Raw genomic sequence first — 20,113 nt, 5'->3', positions numbered from 1 at the left:
TTTGAAATCTTATGCATATATCAATAACAGCATTATCTTCAGCAGAAATATATTTTTACATATATTATTCAATATATTCCAAAGTGTCTTTGTAATTTTTGGAATATCTGCTCTAGTCAGGTTGACCAGACTTGCTGTCTTGCACCTTTACCCCACGCTAGGAGACAAGGGGTAAAGACAAAAATGTTCTTTTACACAGTGTAGCTACCTATATAGTTAAATCTCACCGATTCTCTTTGCGGGTGCAAAGGCTGCATAACTCAGTTACTTCCATAGCTGTAAACCCTTGTGCTAAATGAGCAATACAAGAACTGATTGAACTGCAGTAAAAAAGATAACAGGGCAGCAACCTCCATACTAGCATGGAACTCCTGGCATGGAAGCTCTCCAGGTCAGTGTTATAACAGTATCTTTCTCTGCTGAGTGCTGGTGCATCAACCTCAGCAAGGATTCCATCTGTCTGTCAAGAAAATCCATATTACCAGCCTTGCAGGCAGTGCAGCTATGTCCAGAGGTGGACCTAGCAAGCAGTTTCTCAAGACATATGAGATGTGTGAGACTTTGCATGTCTGATGAAGGACAGAAGCCTAAAGTCAGCAAATTTTATATTATTATTTTTTCTGGAAAAGAAATGTGCTACAATTCATATTGGTATCCCACACCTGATTTGCTTTCTCTCACCGACATTCATGCTGGTCCCTTGGGAAACAAAAAAACCCACTTGCAGGGTCTGATTCTGAGAAAATATTTGGATGATTTTTCCCACCTCTGCTGCTGAGATACTATAATAGAGATCTGTCTGCAACTATGAAAACATGGCCTATAAGCTAATCAGTATGATCTTATGGTGGTTTAATTGTTTCAACCAGATCTGACAGAAGGTGTAGGCAGCACTTATACACCACTTAAAATAATGTGGGATTTTTTTCATGAACATTTAAAAATATCTTTAAACATCTCATAACAATGGATTCAGACACTGTTGTTCAAAATGTCACTGAAGATTGCTTTCTTGGAGAGAATAAAAAGCTCCATGATCCTTTATATATTTCCTTATGAGGTGGATTTGGTTTGTCTGCTTCTGCCAGAACAGTAGTACTTTTTCCAAAATAAAGCTTTCCTCTTGTTCAGAAGTCAGGTGCATTTCACCAAATCCCTGTGCTTCCACACTGTCATCTGGACTATAACTAACATTTCTCCTTTCATGTATTTGCCTCATTTCTTCACTGCCTTCTAATTAAGACCCTTTAAATTTTGCTTTTCTCTAACAATTTCAGAATTAAAAGGTATGTTGTACCGCAGAGGTAGTACATAAGGGGGATTATACTTAAATAAAAATTATTCAGGTATTCAAGACTTGTTATAAATTCTGTGTTTTCTGATCTGCAGATTAAGAGTTCAAATTCTGAAAAGAAGGATAACTCCCCTGAAAAAAAACCATGTAGATGGGGTTACATCCACAGAGAATCATGGTTTATAACACCAAAGAGTAACAATATGTAATTTTTCAGATATGCTGCTACCCAATGAAATCCTCAGCTCCTGATTATATGCCTTTACCTTCCTATACATTGATGGAGGAATATAGATGCTGACCAAAAAAAAAACCAAAATCACAAAACCACACCCACAAACAGAAAAAAAAACCTAGCTAAAACCTTAGGAGTCCACAAAAGCTATCAAACTGAAGACAACTTAAAGTATCCTAACTGAAATCTTCAGGGCAAAATGTTTATGTTATTCAGTGAGCACAACCTTGAGCAATTCAGTCTCACCTCTGAACTCGTTCCAGATGGGCACATCAGGCAGGTCACATCTCAGAAAGGACTGGTGGAATCCTTCTTGTGGTTCAGCATGTGGAGATATGGGCACAATTATTTCCTTTTTAGCCCACAACCACAATTTTATCTCAGATGCCACAGAGTATAGTGTGATTAAAAGTGTTTCAGCCTCTTCTTTTAAGGCTGATTTGTTTTGCATAATGAAGTGATAATTTTCCCAGGCACCTGAACCTGACATTCCTACATTCAAGGTGAGTGTTCTGAAGAACAGAGTTAGCACTCCTTTTCTTTCCCTGTGCTAATGTTGAACTGTTCGCATTAAGTAGAAAAGATTTAAGAGATATTTATCCATGAAAGCTATGTATAGCCTACCGATTAAGTTACTTTCTTACAGACTGAGGGTCTTTTATCCAATATCTAAATCTGCAAAAAAGTTCAGCACAAAAATGTATTCCATAAGCACTCTGTCCACTGGGATGGTAGCTCATAGACTGTTTCCCTTATTTTGCATAGACTTCTAAGCACGTTTGCCAATGCTGACCCACATGGGAGAGTTAGGTGGGATGGATCTCTGACTTGACTGCCAGCACTCAGTAGCTCACAAGTGTCAAAATGGGAGCAGATTTACACAAGTCAGCTGCAGACATCTGGGCATCGAAGGAAAGTTTCCACAGTTCTTACCTGTGGAATCTATATCCAAATGTTAGCTGAGTTATGATTTTGTGAGTATCATGGGAGTCTGAATTATGGACTGGAACCTGAAACAATAAATTTTCCACGTGAATTTAATGCAAAACTCTTCAGCTGTAGAGCTGGTTATTTAAATTTATATTGTCCCCCATTGGTTACTAGTATTCTTAGAACCACAGATTCACAGAAATTATAAATAAGTTTGAAGGAACATCTGAAGGTAGTTTAGATCAACCTCCTTCTAAAAATAAGGCTAACTTCAAATCCAGAACAGTTCCTCAGGGCACTGCCCATGCAAGTTCTGAAAATCTCCAAGGATGGAGAGCCCACAGCCTCCTTGGGCAATCTGCATCAGAGCTTTACACGCTCATTGTGAAGGATTTCTTTGTATGCCCAGCCTGAATTTCTCATTTTGGAACTTCTCCTTTGCCTTCTTGTCCCTTGATTGTGCACCTCTGAATCTGGCCCTTTTTTCTATCTTGCTCTTTTAGGCAGTGGAAGACTGCAATAAATCATGGGACTGGGGCATATGTAATATTCAGAGAGCCTAAGGGAAGTGATTTGGCACAGCCTGGAAAGGAGAAGGCTGAGGGAAGTTCTCTTCGCAGCCTTCCATCTTAGTGGCTCGTTACTGAACTTCATTTTGCTTTAAAACCTCACAGTCTCTACCATCGTCAGTCTATGCTTGTTGCAGATGTGTCTATAACTATTCAGACTGCCTTTCTTAATGATGTCTTGCCACCTTGTTCCCAGTTTTCAAAATAATTTAGTTTATGCTAAGCAACTACCTATTTATTCCCTTTCAGTAAAACTGAACGTTTCTGAGTAGGGATGGGACCCTGCCAGGTTCCTTGCACTAGAAGAACAGCTGTAATCAACCACTGCTCAGTCTTTTCTTGATCCATTTAACTGTGTTGGACTCTGTAAAGCAGTAGAAGGCATGTAGGATTTATGTTTCCGGGTTATGTCCAGAAATTCATGTGAATCACTGCCTGTTCTTTATAGGGAACTTCGGTAATTTAATTTAATATTAAAAAATGTCTTTTATACATATAGGTGACTCTATCTTTGTGCATGCTGTGCATCATACTTGCAGACCAGTTCCTGAAATTTCATGGGTAAACTTTTTGTCTACTGATTTTGTATATTGTCGCAATACTGCTTTTTGTGACATTAGTAGGAAACTTTCCTTTTTATGTCTGCTCAAATTCATGTCTTTCCAAAAGATCTCGATATTTTAAAATTCTTCTATATGAAACTTCATATGAAAGTGTCATGACAAATTTACCCTTTTTGACCTGAAAAAAGGAGGGACACGTAAGTAAATTGTATAGATATACTATAGGCTCCATATTATGTAACCCTTAAAGGAATTTAGGTCAGGCTAATATACTGACTCTGCTTTCTCCATGCTACAGCAGCTGTTATTATCTGTTCATGTCTGCCTAATTTTAAGTAACATGTTTTACCTGTACACATATGTAGTTTATATTATCATCAGGTTAGGTGGGAACAGGGGTGTATGCATCATATTTTTCAGTATCCAGAATGCTGAGGGCTTTAAAGCCAAGATCCATTACCTTCTCTTCCAGGAAGGGCAGAAATTGTCAGGCTGAGAAAGTTGGAGTTGTTCAGCCTGGAGAAGAGAAGGCTGCAGGGAGACTTTATTGCAGCCTCCCAGTACTTGAAGGGGGACTATAGGAAAGATGGGGGCAACCTCTTTAGCAAGGCCTGTTGTGACAGGACAAGGGGTAGTGGTTTTAAACTAAAGGAGGATAGAATTAGACTGCATATAAGGAAAAATTTTTTTACAATGAAGGTGGTGAAACACTGGAAGAAGTTGCCCAGAGAGGTGGTAGATGCCCCATCCCTAGAAACATTCAAGGTCAGGTTGGACAGGACTCTGAGCAACCTGATCTAGTTGGAGATGTCCCTGCTCACTACAGGGGGGTCAGACTAGATGACCTCTAAAGGTCCCTTCCAACCTAAACCATTCTATGATTCTATGAAATTGCAAGTTACAGTGAAGCAGTTTCCAAGTCTCTAGCTCTGTTAAGTATTCCCAAACACCTACATTTCTGCCTAGTGCCTAGAAAATTCATGTAGCTTTCATAAACTGAGACCTAAGATACATGTATATTGTTGCCTGTTTCTGCAAGATATGTAAATATTGGGAACTCAAAAAGTCTTTATAATGATTTAGACCAATTCATTAATGCAGAAGCAGATACCTGTGCTTCTGTGTCTCACAGTATGGAAGCAAACAGATACAGTGTCCCGTTTCTTCTTTAGCAGAAGGACCTAATATTGTAGTTTTTTTCAGATAGTGTGAAGAGCAAGCTGTGCAATGTTATCTCCCTCCAACTAACTGGGAATTTCTGAACCACAGGAAAGAAGTATTCAAGATAAAAACATACTGTCAAATGCCATTTTCTCTTACATTTCTATCCTGTTTGCTAGATCACAGATATGTGGTGACATGTCTTAGTATCAGTTTGTGCTCTAGAGGTCTTAGGGTTTAGTGTATTTTCCTGCGGAGGGGACATCTGGGTTAAAATCCCTGTGGAAAAGGTTGAATACTGTTTCCATATCTTCTTCCATTCTTTGGGGATTTTTTGCATGCACTTATTTCTTCCTCTCTTGTTTTATAATGCCTAGGTGCTATACCATAGTGGTTTCCACTCTGATGTATTCAGAAAGCCCCAGCTTTAGACTTCATTCTTCTATGAAAATTCTAGCTTACTTGTAACAAAGGTTACTTTCAAGCCGTCATGTATGTGGATAAAAAAAGCAATAACACCAATGAATTCCAAAATGACAAAAATTAGGAGGGAAATATTTCTATTGTCTCCTGCATGTCTCCTTTTGTTTTGGTCCCAGGTATCTTTGTGAACTGTGTGTTGATTCTGAACATCTGGAATTGGCAATGTACTGACTGAATGGTTTGGTGTGGTTTTTCTTTTTTTCAGCGATGATAGTTTCAACTTTTGCTATAGATACTGGAAGAGTTTCTGTTTAAGTGTTTAATAGTATAGTAGTTGAAAAGAAAATAGTACCCATGGGATGATCTGTGTTTCCAACCAAGCCATTTATGCCTCTAATTCACTAACTTATTTATTTTACTGTGTGTTCCAGGATGCTGACAATATTTGGACTATTCATTCCCAGATAGAATATACTACCATCCCTCTATCATGAGTAGCTAGAGCTGCATTTTACTTATTGTCTGTGGCTTCTGAGAGTTTTCATTGTTCTTTTGAAAATGCTGAGAAATTAATTTGCACTATTTCATAGTGCTATGACTCCCATACTGCAGACTCCATGAGGCATCAACTTAATGGCCGACACAAGCACAGTGGAGTATGGTAAACTATATGTTTACAAACATATTGAAACTTGAAAGTAGAGAAAACAGTTTATTTAACCTTACAATAAATTTTAAAAATAATAGAATAGCTTAGATTATCTTGTTTTAACCTGATTTTTTTTTCAATTTATAAAAGACTGAAACATAGTTGACAATGATATGGACACAAAAATACTATTTGCTATGTTTTATTTTCTACAATCTGGTTAAAAGTAGCATGCAAGTAATTGAATAAAAATGCTTGTATACATGTCTTATTTTGAAATAAAAATTATACCAGCAATGGATAAAAATCTTACCATGAAAGTTTAAATGAAAGTATGACAAAAAGAAGAGTAAAAATTTTTAACCTGAAAAATGTTTGTTTCCCTGTTATCTTTCACATATTCCGTTAATTTAATAACATCATGTGGTCTGAACACATATTTTCATATATTTTAAATTGTTCTTAGATCGTTAAATCATTTTTCCTTTGTAATTGATAACCATATGAAAAAGGCATGAGTAACTAAGGAAGTTGGACTGGTTGGAGAGGAATCTTGTATTTACACAGGCTAGCCCATACTGCTCAGCACTCTGATGAAACCCACCTGACTTACACGGAAGTCTGGTACCTGTGGGCATGTATTGCATGCATTGACATAGACTTCTATGAAGTTGAATGCTTTTCATCCACTTACCTAGCCAGATGAAGGCACATTTTGCACTGCTTTTGGTCATTCTTGTGCTTCTAAATACAACCATTTGTATAAATATGCACACGTTCCCTTAAGGTTGCCAAGTGCATGCTAAATATTAACAAACAGAATGGATAATATGCGGATTGACAGTTTTTTTAAGGCATATCTTAATTTTAAAGAGCTATCATGATGTAATTCCTGTAGTTACTGCCCCTAGAAGGGAACCGTATGCTCCCAGGTATCTCACTCCAGTGAAATCTCAGCAGCCACCCGGAGGCAGTTGTACATCTCCTGTGGCAGGTCAGCTCGAGTGAGATTGTTTCCATCCAGGCGCAAATGTGTGATCTTGGAATACGTCATCGGCCCAACAACCTTACAGAAGCTGCTCAATGGGAACTCTAAAACAAAGGAAACATGAATAAGAGAAAGCATGAATAATTAGGATAAATAAGACAAAACCATTATTTTTCTGCTTTTAAAATTTTATTTGCAAATTGTGACCTTGCATTTATTCTACTATTTTTCAATGTTTTGCTTGTCCACTGATGTAATTCCCCATAGGTGTACAGGGGCTTGTGTCAGGAGAGGTTCTTTCCATTAGTTGTGAGAGGTTCAGGATTTAAAGACTGAGTTTTTCAAGTGCTATGTGCTCCCAGTATTTGATTTTTTTAAGACTCCAGATTTTATATAGAGGTCTAATCTGCTATTTATGAAAAAAAGAGAAAAATGAATCTCCACTACATCTGGAGATGCAGAGGGAGGAATCAATCATGCTGGGTACATTATGATGGAAGGGTAAAACTGTGCTACATAAGATATCAAAGGAAGTTAAAAGTTTCTGGAGAAACTGAAACCATGATACAGCCTTACCCTTAAGAACAGGCAGTTGAATGGGTGTATGTGTCAAATGCTATTTTGGATACGTTGTTTTGATTTACTAGTTTCAAAATGAAATTTGGGGCTGTGGATGAGGAAGAGTTTTACATTTAAATTGTATAGTTGAACCTTTCCAGAACAGCAGGATTAGAAGGTGAGTATAAACGTAAAAAACATTCATTAAAATATTTCTATTTATTGTAATTTATGTACCATAATATGAATATAGACTCTATTCAGTTGAAGTATTATTTGGTTCACATAACATCAGAGAGGTCTTGAAAGGAAAACTATGCCTTGTATCTTATAAGTAGTATTAACTGTAAGCTAGTAATTACATGAAGCAGAGAAATTATGTGCTTACTATACATAAGCACACACATATACATATTATACACCTCTGTAATGCAGAGAAGTCCTATCCTCAACAGAGAATGTACGTGAATAAACCTGATATCCCCTGCATACTACATTGTGTAATTAATTCTACAAGACAGTCCTTCATTCTCACCCATGTTTCCTTTGAGTCAGACAGAGTCAACTGAAAAGCTCCATCACTACTAAAGAAGTAGTCCAAAAGGCTTGTTCTTCTTTGGGCCATTGACATCAATTGAATTCACAAAGAAGGGTTTAAAGGGACTCTTTCAACAAACTCATTCACCAGTATGCAGACAAATTTCATATCTTCAGTTGCTTTTATGTTGAAAATGACTAGCTCTCAAATTTCTGAGAAATCAAGGTACTGTTCTCAAAACCAGATGCCATTTTAACTGCCAGTCAAAGGCCATTCATGGACTTTTGAAAACACCACCTTATATTTTTTTTCTGCATGACTATTTAACTCATCTAAGAAAATGTGATAACCTATATCATGTTGTAGTAGTAAAGGAAGTGGAGGGAGTATATTTCATATCTCCACTTTAACTTCAATTGGATTCTTTCAGAACTGGCATTACATTAATCTGCTATCATTGATGAAACATGGCTGTGTAAACTAAGTATAAATGTATACACATCTGTTCAGGCATCTCTTTGAAGCATGACAGCTTAGGTAATTTTTTTGGAGTCAGAGCTATAAAGTTGAAGAATGGGTGAAGATTTTGTATCTTTCACAAAATAAGTTGTTTTGAGTAGGGATTAAGGAAATGTATTTCAAATTTTAGATCTTGGTCACTGATTTGATTAAAGCAAATCAAAACAGTTTCCTAGATTTTGTATATTGCACAGTCTTGTTTTGGCAGGGTGAGAGATAAAATGCATCCTTAATGGCACATTTATTGGGCAGTCCATATTGCAATATAGCATAATTTTAAGCTTGGAGACCAATTCTGATACTTCTCCGATTCAGAATGTATCAGCTGAAGTGAATTGATGATTCTTGTGAGTTAGGATCTTAAAATCTGAGTGATGTTTATAGGATTAGATCTGTGTCGAATTTTGCTAAATGAAAACATAAGTTCCTGAGACTGAACTGATTTGCTTGACTTACAGGCTATACCATTAACTATTTAGGTCCAGTTTTCTGCAGATAGTTTGGGTGTAATTTGTAAAGATTAAAATAAATATGAATTCTAACATAGATTTTTTTTCCATTTTCTTATAATTCAGGAATGACATGGTAAGTGTATTTTTGTGGAAGGCAGGCTTCTAAAAACTTTCTAAATCTACTTTTTCATTTCTTCTTTATTGTTCCTTTTGAGAATAAATACTAACATTTGGTTGCAAAAGCTGGTATGCTTATACAAGTTGGGTAGATGCTTAACTACTCAAAGGATGTAAACTTCATGCATGTAAACCACAAAATTTATCTGTGTTACCAAAATACTCAGCTGTGCTGACTATTTATGAGGCTGAAACCACATTGGAAGTGGATGTAGATCTAGTCCTCACAGAAGTCAAAGGAACTCTGTCATGGACTTCAGTGGGATTTAGCTCCAATATTTGGTGCACACTGCTTGCATTTGGATATTCATTTTTTATACAGTTCATATAATTGCCAGTTCTTAGAAGCAGATTAAACATATTTGTTTTCTAATTGCAGTCTCCAGTGGCAGAAAATAAGATAAGTGGTTCTTCTGAATGCACTTGATGTGCTGTTACCTATATGATCTCTATAGGAACTGCAATCAGTGATACTAGAACACTGTTGCATAAAATATGTCAGTAGCTTACTTCCCTCTTTATTACACTTATTAGTGTTGCAGGTGTTAAAAAGTCTTCCTGAATTTATGATATTCAGGTACTTGGAATTTTGCCGCTAATGTGGCATTCTTATTTTTCCAACACAGAATTTCTGCATGAACTAGACACTGAAAGAATAAGGATTGGATGAAAATTAAGTTTTCAGCTGAACAAGTATTTTCTCACTAAAAGTGTCTGTCAACATAGAAACTCTGATATTCTAACAAACTACCTGAATATTTGAAATATCTGGGGGAGAAAAAAAAGTCAAGAACAGGCATCTCCTCTCCTCTCCTCTCCTCGCCTCGCCTCGCCTCGCCTCGCCTCGCCTCGCCTCTCCTTTCCAATACCTATAGAGCAAAATGGGAGTATAGAAACACAAATTTTTTAGACAGAGTTATTGTTTTACTATATGCTAGGTGAGAGTATATCCCTTGTACGTAAAGAGTGTAGACAGCCTTTAGCTGACAGGAAGATTCACTGTTCAAAGATTCCTTGTTCGGGCATGAATACAGTTGGCAATCCTAATGGGAATTGAAGTCCCATAGTCATCGTTGCTGGTCTGTGGTCCCACAGTAATCATATCTGAGTTGTTTCTGCACAAGCCTTTATCAAAAAATCCTCTGGGAATAGTTTGAGTGAGCTAGATAAAAGACCATAAAGCACCTCCACAACTAACTCTGTTTAGAATAAGTAGAGTTACGGTACAGATACTGATCCAACTGATGGACTGGAGCGAATATGTAGCCCATTAACTGTCCCCTGGAACATTTTCAAATTCCTCCTTGTTGTATTCCATTCACATGGTTATTTTCTTGCTGGGGTTTCATATGGAAACAACTCTCTCCTTAATCATTTACAAGTATAAATCGAATATGGAGAAGTCTGCTTTTGGACTCTTTTTGTATCACTGAACCTCTTTGATTCCTGTACTTTTTTCCATACTGAAGAGTTTCTTTTTGCCTTGAGGAGTCTGTTAAACAAGAATATATGTGTGTGTGTTTGTGTATATATATCCTAATGACATCTTAAAGCATGGTAGCAAACCACTTGCTATTAAACAGAAAATTCTACCCTTAAATTACTACTAATAAAAATATTTTTAAAATAAGTTTTAGTTTAGAACTTACAGTTTAGGTTTGAGGTATGGAGAAAGCAAAAGCTTTTTTAAACCTTCCATGGTCCTATGTCAGCTTGGACATGCAACTAGCATCAAGTACAGTTGATGGAGTATACAGCTGATACCTAACTTATATTCAATATAATGGATGTGCTTCAATTTATTAGGTAGAGATCAGAGGACTTTGGATTTGCCTTCATTGCAGTTTGCTATCCACTTTGCCCACTACTCTTCACATCACAGATGAAGGCAGAACATACTGAAGTGAAGCCAATTCTGCTACAAATATTTTTTTATGTATATTCATCAACTTTTGTTCAAAAAGCTCAGTCACTCAAGCGAGGATATTTCCCAAACAGGTAATTTTTTAGGTATGGCAACGCATAACAACTGTAGCAAGCCTAGGACGAAACTCATGGACAATAATTTAGAGAAATATTTCCTTTCTCTGTGGTAATATCAAAAGGGTTGGAACCAGACTATTCTTCCTTAGACAAATATAAATGTTACTTGATAGACTAAAGGTACTTGAGACAAAGGGAGACAGTAGCAAATTAAGAGCTCTGGAGAAATATATTCATGTTAGTTTTAAGTATAAGTGAAAACTTTAAGCTATGTAAGCATAATCTGAAATATTACACCTTTTGCACATTTTAGGACAAATTATCTTTACAGAGGTTTTCCTCTCACAGCATATGTGTACCACAGTATGGAAGGGAAGCTTGCCTTGTTTACAGTTATCCTTACACAAATGTCTGGCAAATGACAATAGCTATTATGAAAAGATACTGGTCATTTGTTTGAGGCTGAAATACTCAAAGGTCAATCAACTCAATTTTTAGAAAGACTAAGCACTCATAGCTGTAGGTCAGGTGTAATGAACAGTGAACTGCAAAGGCTTTGATCACCCTGTATCTCATAGTTCATTAAACTGAAATGCTTACTGCTGACTAAATTTTGTCCCACTTTGTCAGTTAGCATCCTAGGAAACACAATATTATGCCTGTGAATTTATATAGTAATGAAAATTTGTTATTGAAGCCTGCTAGATTTTATGGTGAAGCAAAAAACAGTAAATCAGAGTTCTCTTTCACCAGTCCATAGGGTAGCAATGACAGTGCAGCAGTAGCTGGCGGACACCCACTCCTCACACCATCCCCCTCTGCTGCTGACCATTACTCTGGAAATACAGCTTTCATTGCAAAATTAAATTGTTGCCAATATTGCTCAGAAGTTCTTGCAAATGTGAATTGCAAGCAAACTTGGTACCTGAGTATCTTGCAGAAGGCTCAAAACAACCATTCTAAGCAGGGAAAATTGCCTTGTATATCTCATGAGAAATTAAACATCATCACTGTTAGCTCTTTTAGGAGAGGGAGAGTATCTGATAGAGCTCTACAGGTCACTGTATGTAGTGCCTCAGGTAGGAAGCATTAACTCATTGTTTTCCCTCATCAAAACAAGGAACTGAGATGTAATAGGAAAAAAAATCATAATGTTGAGGAAAATGTGAAGCATAGTAAGTGCAAAACTTTTCCAAAGGTCTTGCCCTGTGTCTGGTAAAATCAGCACTAAAATATTTGGCTATGTCTGTATGGAGTTAGCTGTGTATGGAATAGCTAACACTGATAACCTAAACCTCTGATGGATACAAGCAAACAAACAGAAGAGAGTGGTTTGTGGCTTATTTTATGCCAGCTAGACAGATGTAAGTCCTCCTGAAGAAACACTGTTATGTTTGACAGATCTGCCTCTCCCTCAGGGACCACCGCTGGCAGAGGTGCAGCTGGAGAGCTTCTGATGTGATGGTGAGGCCTCTGCAGCTCTCCAACACCTCCTTCCCCCTCAAGGATTAAGAAGCCTCGTAAAAGCCCTGCCCCAGTACAAACCTCCATGATCTCATGCAAACTGTGACATTTATTGACTTCAGAAAGAACATTTTTTCAAATCATACTTGAATGGAAATGAGCTTGCCACCTGATCATGCAGTGTGGGAAATGGGAATGAAAAGAAGAAACAACAGGGGCAGTCCTTTTGAAGTCAAGATGGGTTTGGAAAGATATTGCATGACAGAAGGGAGGAAAGAGAAAAATGCTGTTAATTTGTTGTATCTTTTTCATTGTGCCTTGTGCCTAATACCTTATGAATTGGTTGTATTCTCCCTCTCTCCTCCCTCCAGCACTTTCGCTACTACCCTTCTGAAAGATTGCACATACCAGAGTTAGAGCAGCTGATATCTCTCTCTATTTGCTGACTTACAAATTCTGAACATCTTCTACACTGATTAAAATTTTCCCACTGTTTTTTTCAGTTGTATAAGTCAATTCCATTGGCTTTTATGGAATTACTCCAACTTACATGAGATGAGAATTTGGCCAATAATACCCACATTAGTATGAAAGCATAAATTTCTGTCTTTAAGGTTAACTTGAGTAGTTATCAGATAAATGTTTGTCTTTTAACATTAATGTGGACAACACTCAGAGGAATGGCAGTTTGCTAACAGTCTAACCAGTACGATTTTTCAAGACTGGTTGATCTACCCCTTCAGGTACTTGCATTGACCATCAGTGTCCAGACTGTGGTAAATAATATTGAAAATAGGCAAATTCAACTCACTGCTAATTTTGTTGACTTGGAGGTAGAAGTTTTCGAGGTTCTCACTGACAGTTGGAATGCTCTTCAGCTGATTGAAGGAGAGATCCAACTCAACTAGTGATGTGATATTGAAGACATTGCCTGGTATTCCAGAATCTGTTAATTTATTGTGGGATAAACGTAAATATTGCAGGGTTTTAAAACCTTGGAAGTACTCATCGGGAACATTGGAGATCTGGTTATTATCAAAATACAGCATGAGTAAAGAGTGAGGCAGTCCTGTTGGTAGCTTTGTAAGACGATTGAAGCTTAAGTCAAGATACAAAAGTGAATTCAGGCCTTTAAAAGCCCCAGAAATAGAATCTGCTTTCAGCTGATTGTTCTGGAGGTGAATGACAGTCAGATTCACCAGCCCCTCAAGCGCACCAGGATTGACTTTTGTGATCTTGTTGTGACTTAGTTGCAGGTCATCCAGAGTTTTGGGGAGCGGTCCAACAGCTTCAGTCAAATTGTTGTAGTTAATGTGAAGTTTCTTCAGATTCTTTAGTTTAGAGAAGACTCTTCCCTTAATTTTTGAGTTTTCCAAATGGTTGTGATCTAGGATGAGCCACTGTAGGTCTGTTACATTATCAAACGTGTTCTCTTCAATGCCCTCAATCATATTGTTTCGAAGATAAAGGTATTTTATTCCACTTGGTACAATTGGAATGGTTTTCAGTTTAAGATTGTCACAATACATGGCAGTAGGGTAGCTTAAGGGACAATTACATTCTGGGGCACAGACTGCTGAGGATGGCCCAAAAGGATCATAACCGTAATCATCTACAAGACCCTCATAATATTGGCAAAAAATGCCACTAATCAGTAACAGAAAGACAGGTAGGGAGTTTAAAGTCATCTTTGCAATGTGTCTTGTCCCTGTATGGTGAAAGGGAATAAAAAAGTTATAACTTTAATTTTTTCTCTTTCAACAATATTTGAAATTATACTACAGAAAGATTACAATTAAAAACTAATTCATTTAGTCTTCCTGTTTAAAGATATTTATTAAGAAAAAATATATTAGTTTGTTATTATTACATTGCTACTACTATAAAATTACAGTCCCTGTCTTGTTATAATCTGCCTTTGTAATGCAAAACTGTAGGCCATTCTGCTGTTGTAAGTAAAACATTATCTCTTCCTGCATGCATTCATTATGTCACAAGAACAATGATAAAGTCCAAAGGCCATGTTCAGAGGCAGTTCTGCCATTTAAATTCTATCAAGCATTCCTAATATACTCAATCGCCTTATACATACATAACAATTGCCACATACATATGTAACATGTGGCAATTTCACTTAAGTTTGAAAAAGCCAAGGAAGTTACAAACTGAGGGTAATGATCTGCTGTATAGTGTGTTGTTAAGATGCCTGTAGATTGAAATATCTTCTTCTCATGCATCATGTCCAGTAAAGCATGATCCACTAACTTTCATATTCACCTAGAGAACAAGCTAATAGAAATATATAGCATATTTTCCTGGACATGTCAAACAACCAGCACTGCATATGTGTGCACAAGTATACTCTGTCTAATATGGATCTACAGTGGATCTGAAATGACTGAATTTCAGGTACTGCAAATGTTCTTGCAAATTTTATATACGATAATAATTGTGTTGATTACATTGTATGACCATTCTAAAACAATAGAATAATAAAACACTGGCTTCAGTAACTGGTCTTCTAGTTCACATACAGTAAAAGGACATTCAGTGTCCAATATGAGTGGTCTCACCTTACTTTTTAAGGGCATACCTTCCTCATCAGATACTCCACAAGATGCTAATATGTGAAGATTAATATCTTGCTTTATTTCTTACTACCTAGATAGGTGTTGTATTGGAAAAGTGGGTCTAGCATCACTAAAGTCAGTGAGCTTACTTTGATTTTCACCAGCAAAAGTCAAGGCTCAGTGTACTCAACTACTGTACAGAGAGTAGAACAATTAAGAAAATCCTTAGAACGTTCTTGGCCTCAAGTAATTTCAGAAAGTATGTGAAGCCTGTAAACAGACCACCAGATGTTGATTTCATATTTGGGCAGTCCTCCAGCAGAGTAAGTTAGTTTGCTGTTGGCATTGTTTAATGTTACACAGACTAGTGTTAAAATGCAGGGCCATAGCTAGAAAGTCTTCCCTAATTCTAAATTTTCTTGCTTTAATTGACTTGATAAAAGCCACACCACATTCCTGTCAGCTAATAATCTCAACTAAAGTACCTCTAAGCAGGGCCTATTGATCTCATGCAGTACAGTATGAAGATTTTTTTAAAAATGTTCTCATGTTATCTACAGTCAATCACCCACAAAGTCCCTCTGCCAGATTTTAAGCTGCTGTCCCCTGAATAAGGAGGACGACGGCATATCTTTTCCACGGTGTTGGTCCCATCACATTTATCTAATTACAAACCATAGGATAGAGCAATCATTGAAATATGAGTTATCAGTGTAATTTCCTTTGACTGTTCTTCATTACTACATGAGAACATGCAAACTCAACCTTCAGTCCCCTGCTGGTATAAATAAGTACAGCTTCTCTGAAAGCAAAGACACTACAGTGACAAAATTCAGCTCAAAATTTGGTCCTATTTAGGTACTAAACATTAAGAATGGGGGACTAACTGCCTCTGTATTTGAAGTATAAGACAGAGTGTAATGAACTTCTTGGACTACAGTCTTTGGCCTTGCAGTGACATTTTTACACATCTGTATCATTTTACAGTCTTACTGATAAAGTAGCATAAACATCCTATTTTAAATTCAATTTTTATTGTTCTTCTAGTATCAAATTTTATTATTGACATCATAGCCTGACAGTTCTTTTAAATAGTGTACAATGTTTAACTGTTCTGCAGAACCCTGGAAGTAATTAAAAAAGTTAGATAGTTTTGAATTATTTTACCAACATTTTAAAATGTAGGTGACAATTCCATAGTCCAAGGACATATGAGCATGTGTGTGACATCAAATACCACAGTAAAGTACATAAGTAGTGTAGTTAATTTGTTTTATTAATGGATTTCTTGTTCATGTATTTAAATGTTTCTCTGTCAGAAGCATAAAAGGTAAATAGATTGTGTACACATGCTTGTTTGTTGCACTGAACTATATGAATCCAAAAGATAATATCAGAATGGATTCTTAACATAAGCATGCTTGAACTAATTGGCTGTGTATGTTCTAAGCAGTTATATTGTAAAATACCTGTGAAAATATTTGTGAAGTTGCTCAGGCAATTTGCCAAAACATACTAAATGGCAAATCCACAATTTTGGAAAAATGTTTACTACAGTAGAGTAGACAGACTATTCAAACTATTTTGGAGCTAGTCTATACTACCTTAATTCTAAAGTTCTTGTGAAACAAAATGAATATAAGTTTATCATTCACTCAGCCTTAAACTAAATATACCTTAATGCTGCAGCATAACATCTTACACAGCTTGCAAAAGGTTTAATTCTAAGAAGTTTCAATACTATATTACAAATGTGCTTTAAAATTAACTAAAAATTTCAAAATGCCCATAATTTTCCTCTCATTGTTTACTTGATTAATTCTTTAAGTATCAGGATACCTTGTCTTTTTGTAAAATGAAGCAAAATTTTTTAACAAATGGAGTCTGTGGAACTCTTATTAATAGATTATGAATGAATAAGTAAACAATGAGTAGTCTTACAAATTTCTTTGTACTGTACGTCAACTCTTCCTTTGAAGTAGAACAAAACATGCTGTAAAAAAGTGCAACACTGATGCCCAAAATATGTGAGGCTGTTTTAAGGAAACTGAGAAAGTGAATCCACTAAGCAACTGTTGATTTGTGTTCAATTTACAAATTGGCAAACCTATCCTCACATGTTTTCACATTCCCATTACAGCTACTTTTAAATAGCTGAACATTACGGTTAAAACATGCAGCAGCACTTACCTTACTGCCTTGAAGCTGCTTTCCTTAATTCCCAGAGCAGATGCAATAAGGGACTGTATCGACCAATATATGCTGTAAACAGTGTCAGGAGGTAAAAGCCTGCCAGATCCTCTGTGTTACAAGAGGGAAGAAAAAAAAAAAGCCCTAGTCACGCTGTTCTCTGAAGCTGCTATGTCATCATGGTGATCTTGTGGTGTGGCATGTAGAAAAATGCAGCTCTCTAATGAAGTGCAGGTGGATACCATATTTTGTGCAAGGACAACCCATCTGTTATTCCTGTGGGATGAGAGAATGATCAGTGTTTCACAAACCTGAGAAAGTTTAGACCACTAACGATAGCCTTATACAAGAAATTTTTTCTATTTTAGAGGGAAAACATTTCAGATTATAAAACAAATTACAAACAGACTTTTGTTTTCCAACTTATTTTATAGTGCTAGCCATGAGCTAACAAATAGTGCTCAGACCTCAATGCTGCTGTGCTTCTTCAGCCAAATGACTCATTCATTTTTCTGCCTTTTTCTTTAACTATCTTATGTCCACAGTAAAATATCCTTAGTAAAAGTTTTAGCCTGAGGATCAGAACAAAAGATGCAGGATTATCTTTGAATTATAGCCTTTTCCACAGCATTAAATACTGAGTTCAAAGTTGCTTCTGCAAAGTATTGGAATTTACTTGATCTGGAGGTTTACTTTGGTAATTGAATGCGTGTTTGTTTAATAAAAACACATCCCAGGAACTTTTTTTCAGCAGTTACTGTAAACTCACTTTATTCATTTGTTCATTTTTGTACTTAGAGCTTTCTCCTGCTTTTCAGAATCTGGAACTACTCAGCTTTACGTTGTCTGTTTCTTATTCCATGGATGTAGTTCAAGAATGCATCTTAAGGCTTGGATGAGATGTTATTTTCACCAGGCAATGCCAAAAAATAATGCACTAAGACAGTAACTGTTTAAAGTGGGTCTTAATGTTTTCATAAAAACCTTCTCTTATCTGTAAATGGTGGATGTCTTCCCTTTTTGTGGGGCTCAAGCTCTTTCTTATAAAGTAGGATGGGGACAAATGTGAAATGTGCATATAGAAAGCACGCACAAGCTCTTTTAAAGTGTCTTGTGTATTTAACTGTAATTATTGTGGGTACAGATCAAGTTTCTTGTCTGTTATCAACCGCCTATCTTTATGAAAAGTCATGGTACAGGATGTGGCTGGGCTGGCGAACCCTAACAGCTTCCTGAAGAAGAGGAGCCTGGATGTGGGCTTCCCCCGAAGTCTGCTGCTGATGTATCTGGGCCTCCATGCCAGTGCAGGTTACTGGGAGCACAGAAAGGCCTTTCACCACGAACAGGAAAGATGCCAAATGGTTACAGACCTCTGTGCTTCTGCAATAATGCAATTAGCAAACAAATTTGCTCAAGACAGAGTGCCAAGTGCCAGTGCAGCCCATAGGGAGCAAATGTTAATCTTCTGATGTTCTAACATCAGGCCTGTCCCCCTGGCGTGGCAGAACCATTTACAAGCTAGGAAACAGGTGCTGATGACAGACCATAACTACATTGCTATTTGAATGAGGTATATAAGTGAATGTGAAGCAGTGAGCTTATCATAGTGAATTAAACTAAGTAGGTGAAGAAGTGTGTACGTTATCAGAACTAGAAATGTAGAAGTGGACAACGCTTCTGTTGTTCTGCATGTGGACAAATGGAGACCAGATGGAGTTTCTCATGCACAGTATGATACTTATCTGAAAATTACTTCACTAGTTTTAGCTGACCAAGGAAAACCTAAACCGTAGCCTTGACTGCAAATGGGGCAACAAGCAGGAGCATTCAGCAAAGGATCAATTGAAATAAAGAAAAGATTTCGAATACAGAAGGAGATGCCCTGTAAGGCAATACAGAGGTTTGGTCTGTGGAAGAAGGTACAGCAAGCTGAGCAATGGAGTATGTTTGTAAAAAGAATTTTAAAAATTATGGAAAAGGCATTAGTTGTGTTTTCTCTGATTAAAGATTTGTTATGAAGGGCAAGCTCAATATTATAATAAATTAATATATATTTTGATCTTTAATAGGTGTAGTTTTACATTTGCAGTACAAATAGAATTGTACATTGGCTGCAAATACAAGATAATGCAGGCTTAACATATTTTTGGCACACATATTTATGTACTGGTTGTTTGTTACATTGATTTCTGTATGTCTAGTATATGTCTTTTTTCTCATTCTGTTAACAAAAATACAAAGCATGCAGACATTCACAACCTGCAGAAAAAAAAAAAATTAAAGAAATGGGATGGATGATATTTTGCAGTTAACGTATGGTAAAAACTTGGGTCACATAAAGTTCAGCTGGGATTTTTTCATTCATGTAGTTCCCGTCTTGCTGACTGTTTTAAATTAGCTGTATAAATTGCACAGTCAAGATGGAGAATCACATGTCTTCCAAGGATAAGATCTAAACCAATAGATTTTCCCTTTTCTTTAATAAGATTTTTGCTATCTCTCTACTCTGTTATTTAAAACTGTGCCTTCAGCATCATTTTATATGCTTTCTTATTCTTACTGTTCTGAATCATGAAGCACTCTCCTCATAAACCTGTTCGGGAGAACAGGTAGCGACTAAAGCGCAGCAAATGGAGGTATGGCTTCTTCTGTGGCAAAGTGGGGGAAACTGGGTGGGTGATTTCTTCCCTCTGGCCCTAGTTTGTGGTTGGTAGGGTGTGGGTTTTGGTAGCTCTCAGAAACCATTAAACAGCATGTGAACATTATCTAGCTGATTTCCAAGGAATACATAAAATAATGTGTAAGTCCACCTATGACATCTAAGTTGAAATCTGGTTATGAATATGCTTC

General features: G+C 36.7%; 1 protein-coding gene across 1 annotated transcript in view; it reads right to left on the bottom strand.

Moving 5' to 3' along the window:
* The window catches only part of LOC142056024 (keratocan), a 37,403-nt gene extending 19,864 nt beyond the window's left edge, over positions 1–17,539 (bottom strand). Inside the window, exons 1-3 of the mRNA XM_075090201.1 lie at positions 17,264–17,539; positions 13,315–14,211; positions 6,766–6,916 (exon numbers count right to left, since the gene is read on the bottom strand). Coding sequence (XP_074946302.1) covers positions 6,766–6,916; positions 13,315–14,191 — 1,028 coding nt within the window. The 5' untranslated portion in view covers positions 14,192–14,211; positions 17,264–17,539. The remainder of the gene's footprint in view (positions 1–6,765; positions 6,917–13,314; positions 14,212–17,263) is intronic.
* Positions 17,540–20,113: the final 2,574 nt, after the last annotated feature.

The sequence above is a fragment of the Phalacrocorax aristotelis genome, chromosome 1 (genome assembly GCF_949628215.1).
Source record: "Phalacrocorax aristotelis chromosome 1, bGulAri2.1, whole genome shotgun sequence".
Classification (NCBI taxonomy): domain Eukaryota; kingdom Metazoa; phylum Chordata; class Aves; order Suliformes; family Phalacrocoracidae; genus Phalacrocorax; species Phalacrocorax aristotelis.
The sequence above is the reverse complement of the archived record's forward strand: the minus strand, read 5'-3'. Positions and strand labels throughout refer to the sequence as shown.